Raw genomic sequence first — 14600 nt, 5'->3', positions numbered from 1 at the left:
GACCGTGTTAGGCAAAGGTTGACCCTTTGAGAGTTTGTAGGGCTTCGGTTCTGCCCCACACCGAAATACATGTTTGATGTAGTGTCTGGTAGGCAAGGGACATTGAAATGAATTTTCGAAATTGGCCTCCGCTCACCTAGCAGTAAGGGGGTACCCGGTAGGAAGATATGGTCTAGCGCCTCATAAGGCAGCTTGGGTTGTATACTCCAGAGAGTTGACAATGAAATTCGAGTGCACATTAATCAATTGACAGGGGTAATAATTTAGCGCTTTGGGCATGGTTTAGGATGTGGATTTGGCTTAATATAAATACGCACATTACAGGAATATCCAGACACAGCCTTGTATTATATTGTATTGTATTGTATTGGAGCGGCAATAACGCCAGAACCGTTGCATTTAATGCTCTAAATGTTGTTTAATAAATGCCACAGTGGCAGACGCGGATCCATTTTATATTTCTGAAAAAATCTTCGGGTTTACATTGCGAGTACACGCCTCGTGCCAGTGCGAGCAACACTAACTTCTCACATTCACTGCTGCACATGGAGCGGGGGACATAAACGTAGAACTAGTGCCCAAGAATCCTTATGTCATGTCCCCCACGTACAAGTTTTACATTCGACACCACTGCCCTTAAGAAGAGATTGTTATGTATACCGAGTATCGTTTTAATATTCAGCCCAGCTGGCCATAAGGCCAACCGAGTTAATGGCACCGCGTCCGTCAACCGCCCTCCCGTAGTGATTGGAGGCACTCGATACGCAGCTCGTTCCGGTCTCTTTGATAATAGCATGACGCAATTGCCACCTGACTTGCATATAATCTTGCATCTGTACTTAAGAAATTAAGTTTTGTGTAGCCCCAGGTGTAGTGTAATAAAGTATAGTTTTGTGTAGCCCCAGGTGTAGTGTAATAAAGTATAGTTTTGCCCTGAACTATTATAGTTAAAGCAGGAGGACGCTTGCGGTGCCTTTGATCTTTTAACGAACCACCTTCCCAAGCTCCCAAGCTCATACCTGGACTTACCCACCTATCAAAGACATATTAACTACCGCTTTGAACAGTATTCCAAGTTTTATCACTGCGTGTCAGGTCAATGTGGTAGGAAAGCCTGAAGTGGTGCAGGTCTCAGACGTTTATTGACGTTTTGCAGACATACCTAGAAGTATAATCGGAGTCGGACCAACGATCATTGATTTCTGATTCGACCGAGGGTTGCACAACGAACTGCAGCGCCTTAGACGGCGGGCCTCCCGTGACCCCGATTGTGTCAGAATACCCACTTTTGTCTGACCCCCGTTCATCCATACTGAGAAGTTTCAAGTGAAATCGTGCGGGTTACCAAATATCCGGATAAATGTGTGTATAAGTGCAAGCGTCCCTGCAGTAATCGGCCGGAGAGCGGGATTCGCGTACCGGCCGAGGTTTCTCTCATTCCGTTCTGATATCACTGACTCATTCGTTGCGGGTAGTGAACCTTTTCTTCTGTTGGACACGTGACTAGTAGAAAACACGGGCATCCTGTCTTGGTGTAACACCCTTTGTAACAAATGTATCTTCCAAATATAAACATTAAAGTTAAAAAAACATGTCCAATGCCATTTAAATAGTTCATAGTTGTAGATGTTTTAAGTAAATTTATTTTGGCCATTTCCTATTTCCTTTTGGGCATCCGGGGATCGGTAATCCCGAAAATACTTTTCTCCAGCCGATGGATCATTGTTAGTATGGCGGGACTCATTCTTGAAGTGATGTGATGCCAACTATACTGTCTTTCGTGTGTCGTGTACAGTACACTTGTATTGTAAATACATCTTCTGTTTCAAGAGCTCCTTGCTGCAGAGTCTGGTAATATAACAAATACCACGTCATCGATGGAAACACCACAATTTTGTATACGCACCGGAACTTTGGGTCAGCATGTACACTTATATAATAATGTGTTTGTGTTTGCAATTAATATACCAATATCGTGATCTCATGTACGTAGTGTCACCACAATCAACTGTAATATTTAAAATCTGTTGCCTTATGTTGCCTTTATATGATAATAAACTCTATTTCTTTCTTAATAAGTCTCACGTGTATTTTCATGCCCTACATTCTAGTGCTTGGTAGGTTGTTTTGTTTGTTGGCTTCTAAACGCCATACTTAGCAACATTCTAGCTATAACGCGGGGGCCTGTAAATAATCGAGCCTTGATCAGACAAACCAGTGATTGATATTGTGAGCAACTATCCACGCAACTGACCACGAGATCCATTAGTTGCCTCTGACGACCAGCATAATCCGGAATCCCACGGGAGTGTTTGTGGATTGATGACATCAACCAGTGTGTCAATCACTTTGAATATTACTAATAAATTTAGTTTAACGTAGTGGCAAACTTTGTACAGCCATTGTTGACCAGTGCGAGAGCATAAATCCTATCGTGGCCTCGTTCAGCAAATAATGGTATTGTAAGTTTTAAATGGGCCTCTGTTTGGCGGCTTACATTTGCCGGTGACCTATGAACCGGATTTGTTGTAGTTAATTACTTAGATGTAATGGCTATTTCGTTAAATAATGTTGAACTTGTAACGTTTTTGGCTGTTATCCTGGCAACCACACACATTTTTTTCAATCGTGATCTCTTTCGCTCTACATACCTCACTAATTTGTTATGAGATCCCCGCCGTCGGCCACGATGCTACATTCAACCAGTGACATCGGGCATAAGAGTGCGCTGGTAATCAAGTACTGTTAACATGCACCACGTACCGACTCTCCAGGACATCTGCACTGATAATCAACTCTCCAGGGCATCTGCAGTGATAATCAACTCCCCTGGGTATCTGCAGTGATAATCAACTCTCCTGTGCATCTGTAGTGATAATCAACTCTCCAGGGCATCTGCAGTGATAATCAACTCTCCAGGACATCTGCAGTGATAATCAACTCTCCAGGGCATCTGCAGTGATAATCAACTCTCCAGGGCATCTGCAGTGATAATCAACTCTCAGGGACATCTGCAGTGATAATCAACTCTCCTGGGCATCTGCAGTGATAATCAACTCTCCTGGGCATCTGCAGTGATAATCAACTCTCAGGGACATCTGCAGTGATAATCAACTCTCCAGGGCATCTGCAGTGATAATCAACTCTCCTGGACATCTGCAGTGATAATCAACTCTCCTGGACATCTGCAGTAATAATCAACTCTCCTGGGCATCTGCAGTGATAATCAACTCTCCTGGGCATCTGCAGTGATAATCAATGGCGGCTGTTGACGCTTCCGAATCCTGGGTCCATGTTGGTCCCAGAGTTGCTTTATGGGCGACAGGTCCGTTGATCTGGCTGGCCACTGTAATACGGTCACGTTGTTGGCTTTCAGAAAGTCGCTAGTGACTCAAGCTGTGTGAGGGGGGGGGGGGGGGGGGGGGGGGGGGGGTTGTCCTGCTGAAACAGCGTCAGTGGTTGTCGTTGCGGGAAAGGCAGTACCCCGGGCCGCAAAACCTCATCAATGTAACGACGTGCAGTGAGATTTCCGTCGATGATGACCAGATCTGTCTTCTGATCCCCGCAGATTCCAGCCCAGACTGTGACACTACCACCCCCATAATGCTCCACTTCTTGGACGCAACCACGAGCCGTACGTTCATCACGTCGTCGTAGATTCGAACCCGCCCATCAGACTTGAAAAGGTGGCATCTACTCTCGCCGTTAAGGGCACTCTTCGCCAATCTCTCTGCTGCCACTGCTGTACAGTCCTGGCCCATCTCAGTCTGTGACGTCGGTGTAGAAACGTTTACGTCATGCCCTTGAAAGGTCGACAGGCACGGAGACCATACAGGCGGAGTCGTCTAGCAACAGTCCTTCTGCTGACTGGATGTCCAAGGCTGTTTGCGGATGATGACGTCACAGTTAGGAATCTGGACTTTAGGTAAAGCACCCGTAAATACCGGTCTTCCTGTGGGGTCGTGACCTTGGGTCTTCCACTCCTCGGCCCGTCTGCAGTACTGCCAGTTTGCCCGTGACCCTGGCAACGTGATCTGCGTCGCTCCCATTTGCAACATACCGATGGCTCTCTCCCTCTGCTCTGCGGTTAGTCGAGGCATGTTCGTTGTTTTAAACGGTTTCATGTGATGAGAGAGTACAGTCCTGCTAATGTTTTATACCAGAATTTCATACGGGTAACTTTGTGCACATTTTTTAGTGATTTAATTCACTTTATACGCTAATCACGTGAAGCACGTGCACACGTGCACAGTGAATAGGTAAGTTGCATTCCAGCTTTGTGTTCCTAACTGTTTTCGTGCTGTTTGGCAAATGTGGTAACGTTTCTTTTATCCACTTGTTTATAATTCATTCATCAACGACATAAATATAGAAGGCAATGATGAAATATATATGACCTTCACTAAAAACGAAATGTTTGATAGTCTATTGAAGCTGAAAAAGTCACCTGAGCTAAGTGGAATTGGGAATGAATTTCTAAATCAACAAGTCATCTTATTACACCCTCACTCACTGAACTCTTCAACGGGATACTTGTGACTGGGACCTTTCCGCGGGAATGGGGAAGAGGTATAATATGTCATATTCACAAATCAGGAAACCTGGATGTCACCTACAATTACAGGGGCATATCTCTTCCTAACTCACAATGCAAAGTTCTGACATATATTATGAATAGAGAATAACAATCCTGATGTGACGATAATAATATTATACACGAATCTCAAGCTGTTGTTAGACCTGGATACTCAACTTTTGATCACACGTTTCATCACTTGCAGTTGCACAAAATATCTTTCGAAAACTAAGGGTAGATTTTACAGCAACTTTGCTGGGTTTTGTCAGGCATTTGATAGAGCTAATCAGGAAGTTCTATTGGAGAGTTTGAGAAGAGTAGGTCTTCGGGGCAACTATATTAAATTACTTGAATCGTAGTACTCTAATTTATCAGCATGTTCAAGAACCCTAACCGGTGTATGTGATTACCTTAATTGTGACTTGGGATCCCTTGAAGTATGTGCCCAAAATTAGCCATCATCTTTCTGAATGAAGAATGGAGAAGAATAGCGGGGAGGCATCTTAATAACAGCTGATATTTTCGCTTTACGATGTGCAGATTATGTATCTTCCATGGTTGATACTGCTTTACGATGTGCAGATTATGTATCTTCCATGGTTGATACTGCTTTACGATGTGCAGATTATGTATCTTCCATGGTTGATACTGCTTTACGATGTGCAGATTATGTATCTTCCATGGTTGATACTGCTTTACGATGTGCAGATTATGTATCTTCCATGGTTGATACTGCTTTACGATGTGCAGATTATGTATCTTCCATGGTTGATACTGCTTTACGATGTGCAGATTATGTATCTTCCATGGTTGATACTGCTTTACGATTGCAAAGAAAGTAAATGTGTTAGAAACATTTTGTGATTCTACAGAAATGTAAGTGAATTTAACAGAACCCAAATTGTTGTCTTTAGAAGAGGAGAAATGAACACATAAAGACAGACATTTAGGAGTTATTAGCCACCACCATATTTAAGGATTAATTTCCACCTAAAATTATCATGAAGTGAAACCTTTATTTGTCTTACTGCTCAAACCAAGAAATCAGTCATCAGCATCAACAATTATTAAAAGAAATTAGGATATTTGCCATATGAAGCAACTTTATGGCATTTGACAGTATGCATGGTACTTTCAATATTGGGTGATGGTGCTGAAATTCGAGGAACTTCATGTTACAAGTTAATAGAAAGTATACAGACTTTAATTTGCAAATGATTTCTCAGACCTAATGAGAACACTCCTAATAACATGGTCATTGGATAGTGTGGCGGCCTCCTTCTTCAATAGATTTACATGACGAGCAATAAAATACTGGACTAAAATAATTCACCTTAACAATACTACCGTATCAGGCTTACATGATACTTAAATCTCTTCACTATGATTGAAGACACACATGGGTCACTTTAATTAAGAATATATTATTTCGCTTAGGATTTGGTATAGCCTGGATTCAGCAGAAGATGAAAGATGCTGGCATGTTTTTATGCGCATTTCAAGGAAGGCTCTCTGACTTGCTTTCATCCATGGACAGTTCATCAAAGTTCAACTACTATAAGCAATATTAATCACTACCTAATACTGAATTATATCTAATTAATATAAATCGTTACATTTGTGTATGTATGTATGTATGTATGTATGTATGTATTCATGTATATATTTGTGTATGTATGTATGTATGTATGTATGTATGTATGTATGTATGTATGTATGTATGTATGTATGTATGTATTCATGTATATATTTGTGTATTTGTGTATTTGAATATATAATTTTATGTATTTATGTGCGTATATATTTGTGTATTTACTTGTTTGTGTATTGATGTATCTTTGTATTTATGTATATATTATGTATATGTTTGTATTTATGTATTTGTTATTTACGTGTTTGTGTATTTATGCATCTTTGTATTTGTGTATTAATGTATGGTGTAATGTTCGCACGTGCTATAAGTACTTGGTTTTGGCCTTCAAGCAAATAAACTTCTTCAAATTCATGACGATTTGTTTTCCAATTGGTTCACGCCAATAAGATGTAAGATACTAAGTTGAAAATAAGTTCGACTTATTTTGAGGGAACCAGAAAAGAGATGATTCCAAGCGCAAATTTGAGAGAGAGTACTGTACAGTACTGGTCAACGGAACATAGTTGAATATTAGCACAGCATGTGGCAGATGAAATCGTCAGGGTAAAAAGGTTTAGTCCATTATTACAACGTAAATAGATAATACACGTATGAGCAGTTAATTTCATTAAAGGTTACCTTTTAAAACAATTGATGAGACCTTATTAAAAATTTATATTAGGAACTTGAATTTTACATTTTAGTCATTTGATAACAGTATAAAGTCATAATGGTATACAGTCATGTAAATGTGATGAAGGTATCCAGTTAGTAATGTAAAATAATGAGTCTATTTATTTTTCAAACCAAAACCGATTTTCATTCTTTGTAGATATTATGTTCTTGAATTACAACAGTCGAAAGTTTAGCTATTGTAGTAATTATTATATATAGTAATCATCTTTGCGTCGCATACCTCATCATTTCCTGCCATTTGTGCCCCCGAAAGCCTTTGACTGACATTTGACATCCTGTATCAAGTATGAAATCAGTTGTAAATAGGCAGGCTACATTATTATCGGATGTGGCTACCACCATACAGTCACTTATTCAGCGGTCTGTAACAGACATATTAACAAGTATTCGACGTCGTGGGGTAGGTTACACCCTTGTTTCATTCACATATGCTGCTCATTTTAACTTTACACATCCTTTATTTGAAAACATATGGTATGACTGAACATACAGTATCTTGAAAACATGTGGGCAGTTCACATGCAAGTAATTCATGTTTGTTATTAATTATGTTTAAAAATACTATGTACATGCAGACTCCAGGCTACTCTTTCTTCATAGAAATATTCAGGCGTAACATTATCACGTTTTATGGCCAGGTCAGAAGAGGTGCTTGCCGTGAGGGGTGACTGACGGGATCGGGTTGTCAGGCGCGCTGAAGTGGCTAATGCATGCCATCGAATCCATTTGCATAGATTGATGCTCATGATGTAAATCACTTAATTGTCTGGCCCAGACCGGCGTCATATACTGGAATATTGTTGATGGCGTTAAACAACAAACAAACAAACAAACGTCGAGAGTAGACCACCTAGTACACGAACCGGTTTTTTTCAGGGGGTAACCTGCTGTGCTGTCAAGATGAGGATCGTCTGTGTCCTTGTGGCTCTTCTCTGCTGTGGACTCATTTCTGAAACTGGTATTTCACTTTCTACATTTGAATCCAAACATTTTAGTCCTTAATCGTGAAAATTTATACGTGTACTAATCATACTACAAGTTAAACAACGCCCTAACTTTTCTTTCAAGTGACTTTTGTTAATCTGCCATGGCTTGTGGGTACTGCAAAACACTGTGAACAATTCCGAGTGCCCATTAGCTTGTTTTGAGTAGGCTATGTGCCATATGTTTTTTGTAATACAATAAAAACGATCAATATCATTTATTTCTGTTAGGGACTGCCGTTTGACTGTTTCACATGCACAGTGCATGTACGTTTGTAAATTTAGCAGATGACAGATGAGTTGTTGTTGCATTCGCCTCAAATGCAGAATACTTGATTTGATTGTATGACGAGCCTTGATATAAGTGTAATTTGTTTGTAAAAAGTATGTGTGCGGGTAGGAGGAGTGTGAACGGTTTTGTATACGATTCACGGTTTATCTATAAGAGATATTAATGCATTCTAAAGACATTTGGTTTTGATTAGACATTTCGCCAGCATAATAAGAGGAGTGCATGTTTCAAATCAACCGGTATGACTTAGTTTGTGCCGATACAGTATATTCAACACGTGATACAAGGCAAGTGCCAAAAGGCCGAGCGGTGTTGCGTTTCGGCGCCATGTTCACTTCTCGTATCACAGTTTTGTTGTGTTGTTCCATCAGATGGGGTATGCCGCTGCAGACGCGGGTGTCGACGCAACCCAGCAGGTCGCTGTTACGGATATCCAAATAAATGTTACGACGGGTGGTCTGGTACCTACTGCCAAAGAAGTAAGATATAATGTTGTATGTCTGCATCGTTTTTATGCACATGTATTCTTGGTGAGAGAAAAACAAATCCGATTCTTTGAAATGAAACCTTTGAGCAGGATGTCCATACACTTCTATATTAATACATGACGAGATTCCTGTTAATACTGAGAACCACAGAAAGGTTTTGCATATGGCTGGCGACGGTTGGCTCAATTGTCTAAGGCAGCGCAATTCGCTGTGCAGGGTTGCGTACCTTTGGGCGGAAGTTTTACCAAGTCTACAGGCATTACATTTCACCTTTTGAATGACAATTGAACACGCATTGAATTTTCAGTATTACGTCAATTATGACTTGGAAACTCTTGTACAAACACATCAGCCCGGTGGTCTTCATTTATTAACGTCGGATTAGATCGTGAGACCCAAACACTTGGACCTAAGGGACAGCTGAAGTAAACACATGTTAGATAGAGTTGGACAGTGCAGTGAGTCATGGCCCTGTGTTTGATAAAACAACCAATGTAATATTGGCAGTGGAGTGAGGCATGGCCCTGTGTTTCATCAAACAACCAATGTAATATTGGCAGTGCAGTGAGTCATGGCCCTGTGTTTGATAAAACAACCAATGTAATATTGGCAGTGGAGTGAGGCATGGCCCTGTGTTTCATCAAACAACCAATGTAATATTGGCAGTGGAGTGAGGCATGGCCCTGTGTTTCATCAAACAACCAGTGTAATATTGGCAGTGGGGTGAGGCATGGCCCTGTGTTTGATCAAACAACCAATGTAATATTGGCAGTAGAGTGAGGCATGTGCCTGTGTTTGATCAAACAACCAATGTAATATTGGCAGTGGAGTAAGGCATGGCCCTGTGTTTGATCAAACAACCAATGTAATATTGGCAGTAGAGTGAGGCATGGCCCTGTGTTTCATCAAACAACCAATGTAATATTGGCAGTGCAGTGAGTCATGGCCCTGTGTTTGATAAAACAACCAATGTAATATTGGCAGTGGAGTGAGGCATGGCCCTGTGTTTCATCAAACAACCAATGTAATATTGGCAGTAGAGTGAGGCATGTGCCTGTGTTTGATCAAACAACCAATGTAATATTGGCAGTGGAGTAAGGCATGGCCCTGTGTTTGATAAAACAACCAATGTAATATTGGCAGTGGAGTGAGGCATGGCCCTGTGTTTCATCAAACAACCAATGTAATATTGGCAGTGCAGTGAGTCATGGCCCTGTGTTTGATAAAACAACCAATGTAATATTGGCAGTGGAGTGAGGCATGGCCCTGTGTTTCATCAAACAACCAATGTAATATTGGCAGTGGAGTGAGGCATGGCCCTGTGTTTCATCAAACAACCAGTGTAATATTGGCAGTGGGGTGAGGCATGGCCCTGTGTTTGATCAAACAACCAATGTAATATTGGCAGTAGAGTGAGGCATGTGCCTGTGTTTGATCAAACAACCAATGTAATATTGGCAGTGGAGTGAGGCATGGCCCTGTGTTTCATCAAACAACCAATGTAATATTGGCAGTGGAGTAAGGCATGGCCCTGTGTTTGATCAAACAACCAATGTAATATTGGCAGTGGAGTAAGGCATGGCCCTGTGTTTGATCAAACAACCAATGTAATATTGGCAGTGGAGTAAGGCATGGCCCTGTGTTTGATCAAACAACCAATGTAATATTGGCAGTGGGGTGAGGCATGGCCCTGTGTTTGATCAAACAACCAATGTAATATTGGCAGTGGAGTAAGGCATGGCCCTGTGTTTGATCAAACAACCAATGTAATGTGGACAGTACAGTGAGACATGTCCTTGTATCTGATCATATAACCGATGCAATGTGATCTTTCGCTTCAGAAAATGTCGCCTTCGGAGGCAGAACCGCCCAGAATGATTACTATTCAGTTGTGCTGAGCTCTGATAGTGCTGTTGACGGGAACACTAATACAGCCAATGGGTATCAATGCGCACGGACCGGGGAGTCCAACAACGCGTGGTGGAATGTGCGACTCTCCAGTAACGGAGTCAACCAAATTAAATACATGACAATATACAGCCGGGATTACAGTAAGACATAGTTCTCATCTGATTGTAGTTGTTGGTGGATGTATGACCCTCTGGATTACCTGCTGTCATCACTGTCACATCCGTAATCCATTCAGAATATGTTTTCCGCTGTTTTGCCTTTTACGGCCAATTTGATCTGTTTAAGACTGGTTATTTTCTTATTCTCCGGCGTTGTCATTTTATATAGTACTTTGCCTTAGCCTTATACTTTGGCCTTATATGTTTATAGAATGCGATCGTTTGATATCTTTTTATCATTGTCGTTTACGCATTTGTTTGTGTATATGTTTGTGTGTGTGTGTGTGTGTGTGTGTGTGTGTGTGTGTGTGTGTGTGTGTGTGTGTGTGTTTGTGCGCGCCTGCGTGCGTGTGTGTGTATGTAGCTAGCTGTATACGTAATTGTCAGTTCAATTGCATAGGACCTGAAAGACGGAGTCAAATGGAAATTCTTGTGGATGGGAGACAGTGCTACCAGTTTCCAGTATGGGACACCCCTGAAGTTGTAGAATCCATCACGTGTAATGAAACCCTGACTGGAGATGTTGTGACTATCCGGGTCCCTGGTTCTCATCTCCCTCTGTGTGAAGTAGAAGTCTACGGTAGGTTCAGTGCAGGATACTTCAGTAGGTCTGTAGTAGCTTTGTATCAAGTCTATGTGGGCCTTTGTATCCGAAATACCTGCCACTAACGGTTCATTAGAAAAAAATTGAAACATATGAATTTAACAAGAAAATTATTTTTTTCAGACACTGAGTACGATTGCGAGGCAAAGATAGTTATGTGATAACTAGAGACCCACGTCCAAGTGGCTTTGATATCAAATATATCAACACATGCCGATTAAAGTTATTGTATCAAAACTCCGAAGAATTGCCGAGGAGGATTTCTACTTTTATCGATTTTATATATTTCTACTTTTATAAGTTTCATATTAAAAGGCAAGAGGGTGAGAAGATGTTTGTTGTCCGTTAACATTTTATATCACTCAGAACAAAAACAACTCATTAGTTTGATAACATTTGATACCATCTTTTAATCATAAAGATAGTTTATGTAACGGTGTGAGATCTGTGACAATTCACCACCTAAATATTTACCTGTCTGTATTCATTCTAAACAAAAGGTTTACGAGATGATTTTCCTTTTCCTAAGTGATTAATTGATCAGGAGTTTAACTTGTTGAGCGATAACTCGTGTCGACGTGACAGTCAAAAGGTCACGTCATGTTGTAAAGCTACTATGCCATGACTTCACTCACGGCTATATACGTTTTGACCTTGCACCCAAACTCATCTTCACTAAGCAAAGAGTGGCATTGACTGCATAAAATGAATGCCAATATTTGAAAGCTAAATAATAATAATATAAAAAAGAATCTATTGTGTTCGATTTGAACATTAAGTTAACACGTGTGCCTGCAGACGAATAAGTGATCATTGATATTGTTTGATCTCACACAAGAATATCTCCTGTTGGAGGCAGTGTTGGATGTTAAATGCTGTTACCCTGAGGGGTTTGGGTGAAGCAACTCATGGACGGGCGGCATCTGGATAATGAGACCCATTGTACCAGGGAGGATTAGGGGCACTGTTGTTGTCGACTGGCTTTTAATGATGATACATCTGCACCTGTGCACTTAACACGTTCGTCGTTTTTGAAAAACGACGACAAATGTTTCCCACAAGCTCAATCTCATGATGTTTTAATTGATTGGTAAAAATTTAAGTTTGATTAGTTTGCAGTGACTATTGGTTTGGGATGAACTGTAACCAGCAGTGTCATTGTGGTGATAGAGCCGAAATCTGTGATAAAGGAACTGGCGAGTGTCAGAGCGGGTGTGCTCCAGGGTTTCAAGGGACAAACTGTCAGTGAGGTAAGTTGGGTAGCAGAAGCAGAAGCCGTGGCAGTAGCCGTAGCCGTAACCGTAGCAGAAGCCGTAGCCGTAGCCGTAGCCGAAGCCGTAGCCGTAGCCGTAGCCGTAGCAACATTATATGAGGAGTATTAGTAGTTGTAGCCTTATTTAGCAACATGATTGTGTTTTGGTCAGAGAAACCTTTTAGAATTTACAGAAGAGTATATTTGCTACAATCATCGTGTTAGAAAACAAACAAACCAGCAGTTGTTGTGGATGAGATGAACCTCAAAGTGCAGAGACGGAGAGGAGTGTGTCTCCAGGTTGAATAAACATTAAATGTTAACTTAACAAACGTAATACTCTTTATTATTTATAAATATTTATACTAGACAAATGAAAATATGTAGATAATAAGAAGACTGTTATAATTTGCCTTTGTTCAAATATTTGAGTATATAATGTGAGGATCAACTGACGAGTTTTCATCTTTGCAGAAGCTGTGAACAAGCGAACGCTGCCACAACAGACGCCCAGGACAAAGCCAGGAACACTGCCACAACACAATAACTACTCTGCTTCATGTATTTTTGTGTAAATGAGAGAATTGTATTACATTAAACCGTTTGAATCTGTCTTTGATAGTTTCAATTCAATCCTCGGCATGTCTATGATGCCGTTGTCTGCAATGTCAATGACTGTTATATCGGGTCTTTGGGATACCTCTTGTCTGGAAACACAAGGGTCCATCTGTAGGTCCACATACACTTTATTTCGTGATATGGAGGTAGAGATAGATTTTGAGGTACATATACATGATCTTAAATGACTGAAGTGTGCAGGCGGTATATTGCAGATGTGAGTCAGCCCACCTGCCAGACTATGTAGCCGCTGCGCGAGCTATATTCCATCTAAACAAACGCAAAGGAAATGTTTCCGCTTAAAAAATGAAATTGAAAAAAAACACACAAAAAACACAAGCTTAAACTAAATCAATGCAAGACACATCGTCCAAACACAACAATGCTGTAGGAAGAAAGTGATACCGTCGACAGCACGTTTTTTTTGTTTAGAAAATGCGAAAAATATAAAAAACGTTCCGCTTGGAACTACATGAGGGTATATAAATGATACTGACGGCATGTCAGATACCCACGCTTATAAATACACATCACAGACATATCACGACTGACACACGAACAACGTGTGCTGTCCCTGGGTATGATACAGATGGGAGCCACCCTTGTCCACATTGGTGGAACGTTTGGTTACTCCCGTGTTGCTGTAACTAACAGGCCAAGAACAGGCAGACCCAAGGGTAACTACGCCCAATGAAGACCGGTACATGCGTACTGTGCATTTCCATATTCGATTCCTGCCAGTGACGTCATCAGCGACGAACGCCTTAGGCGCCTCAGGGTTCTAGGAATTAGGGCTTACAGACCTTACAGAGGACAGTTATTGACGAGTGGGAGGAGGGGGGATTTGTAGGCAGGATTTGTAGGCAAGATATTTGACAGTTCAGGGTTACATGGATGACATTTTTCGTCTAATTGTCCTATCATGAAAATGATTATTGACTGCACGCTGGTGACCGGGGTAATAATAGCGCTTTGATCATGCTTTTGAGTGGTGTGGAAATATGCGCAATGTATATATGGTCAATTTCTATCTTTCTATCAGCCAACAATGTAGGCGTGTTTCCGTGGCCAGCACGTTCCCCAGACATGAGCTCCATAGAACACATATTCAGATAACGTTTTAAAGAACAAAACATGTGAATTGTCATTTTTTATTCTATTCTTCTCCAACCTCGTGACCAGGATATTCCCAACAACACACATAGCAAAGTAAATAAATATACAATAAAATAAAGAATAAAAAAAAATAAATAAAAAAATATATATACAAAGAAATTAAAAAATCTGCCCGAAGTGTTCAGCGTCATGATATCAGTTAAGCTACAGAGAGATGGAGTGAGAGTACAAAGTGTTTGCTTATGTTTATCAGACAATCAGGACACAGGGAGC

General features: G+C 40.9%; 1 protein-coding gene across 1 annotated transcript; it reads left to right on the top strand.

The window, feature by feature from the left end:
- The first annotated feature begins 7181 nt into the window (after positions 1-7181).
- Positions 7182-13207, top strand: LOC124110852. Its single transcript, XM_046470310.2, has 7 exons — positions 7182-7305; positions 7782-7863; positions 8552-8659; positions 10510-10719; positions 11138-11317; positions 12454-12591; positions 13068-13207. Exons 1-6 carry the CDS (start codon positions 7192-7194, stop codon positions 12588-12590), a joined length of 831 nt encoding a protein of 276 aa, XP_046326266.2. The 5' UTR covers positions 7182-7191; the 3' UTR covers position 12591; positions 13068-13207.
- Positions 13208-14600: the final 1393 nt, after the last annotated feature.

This window comes from Haliotis rufescens, unplaced genomic scaffold, assembly GCF_023055435.1.
Source record: "Haliotis rufescens isolate VD_foot unplaced genomic scaffold, xgHalRufe1.0.p SCAF_62, whole genome shotgun sequence".
NCBI lineage: Eukaryota > Metazoa > Mollusca > Gastropoda > Lepetellida > Haliotidae > Haliotis > Haliotis rufescens.
Note: the sequence above shows the minus strand (reverse complement) of the source record. Positions and strands in the feature narration are given on the sequence as shown.

What these genes read in the sequence shown, in the direction of transcription:
- LOC124110852 (XM_046470310.2), top strand. Translation starts at nt 7,192, where the DNA reads ATGAAATCAGTTGTAAATAGGCAGGCTACATTATTATCGGATGTGGCT. An exon ending in TGGTACCTACTGCCAAAGAA is followed by an intron (nt 8,660 to 10,509) that starts GTAAGATATAAT and finishes CTTTCGCTTCAG; the next exon opens with AAAATGTCGCCTTCGGAGGC. An exon ending in AATATACAGCCGGGATTACA is followed by an intron (nt 10,720 to 11,137) that starts GTAAGACATAGT and finishes TCAATTGCATAG; the next exon opens with GACCTGAAAGACGGAGTCAA.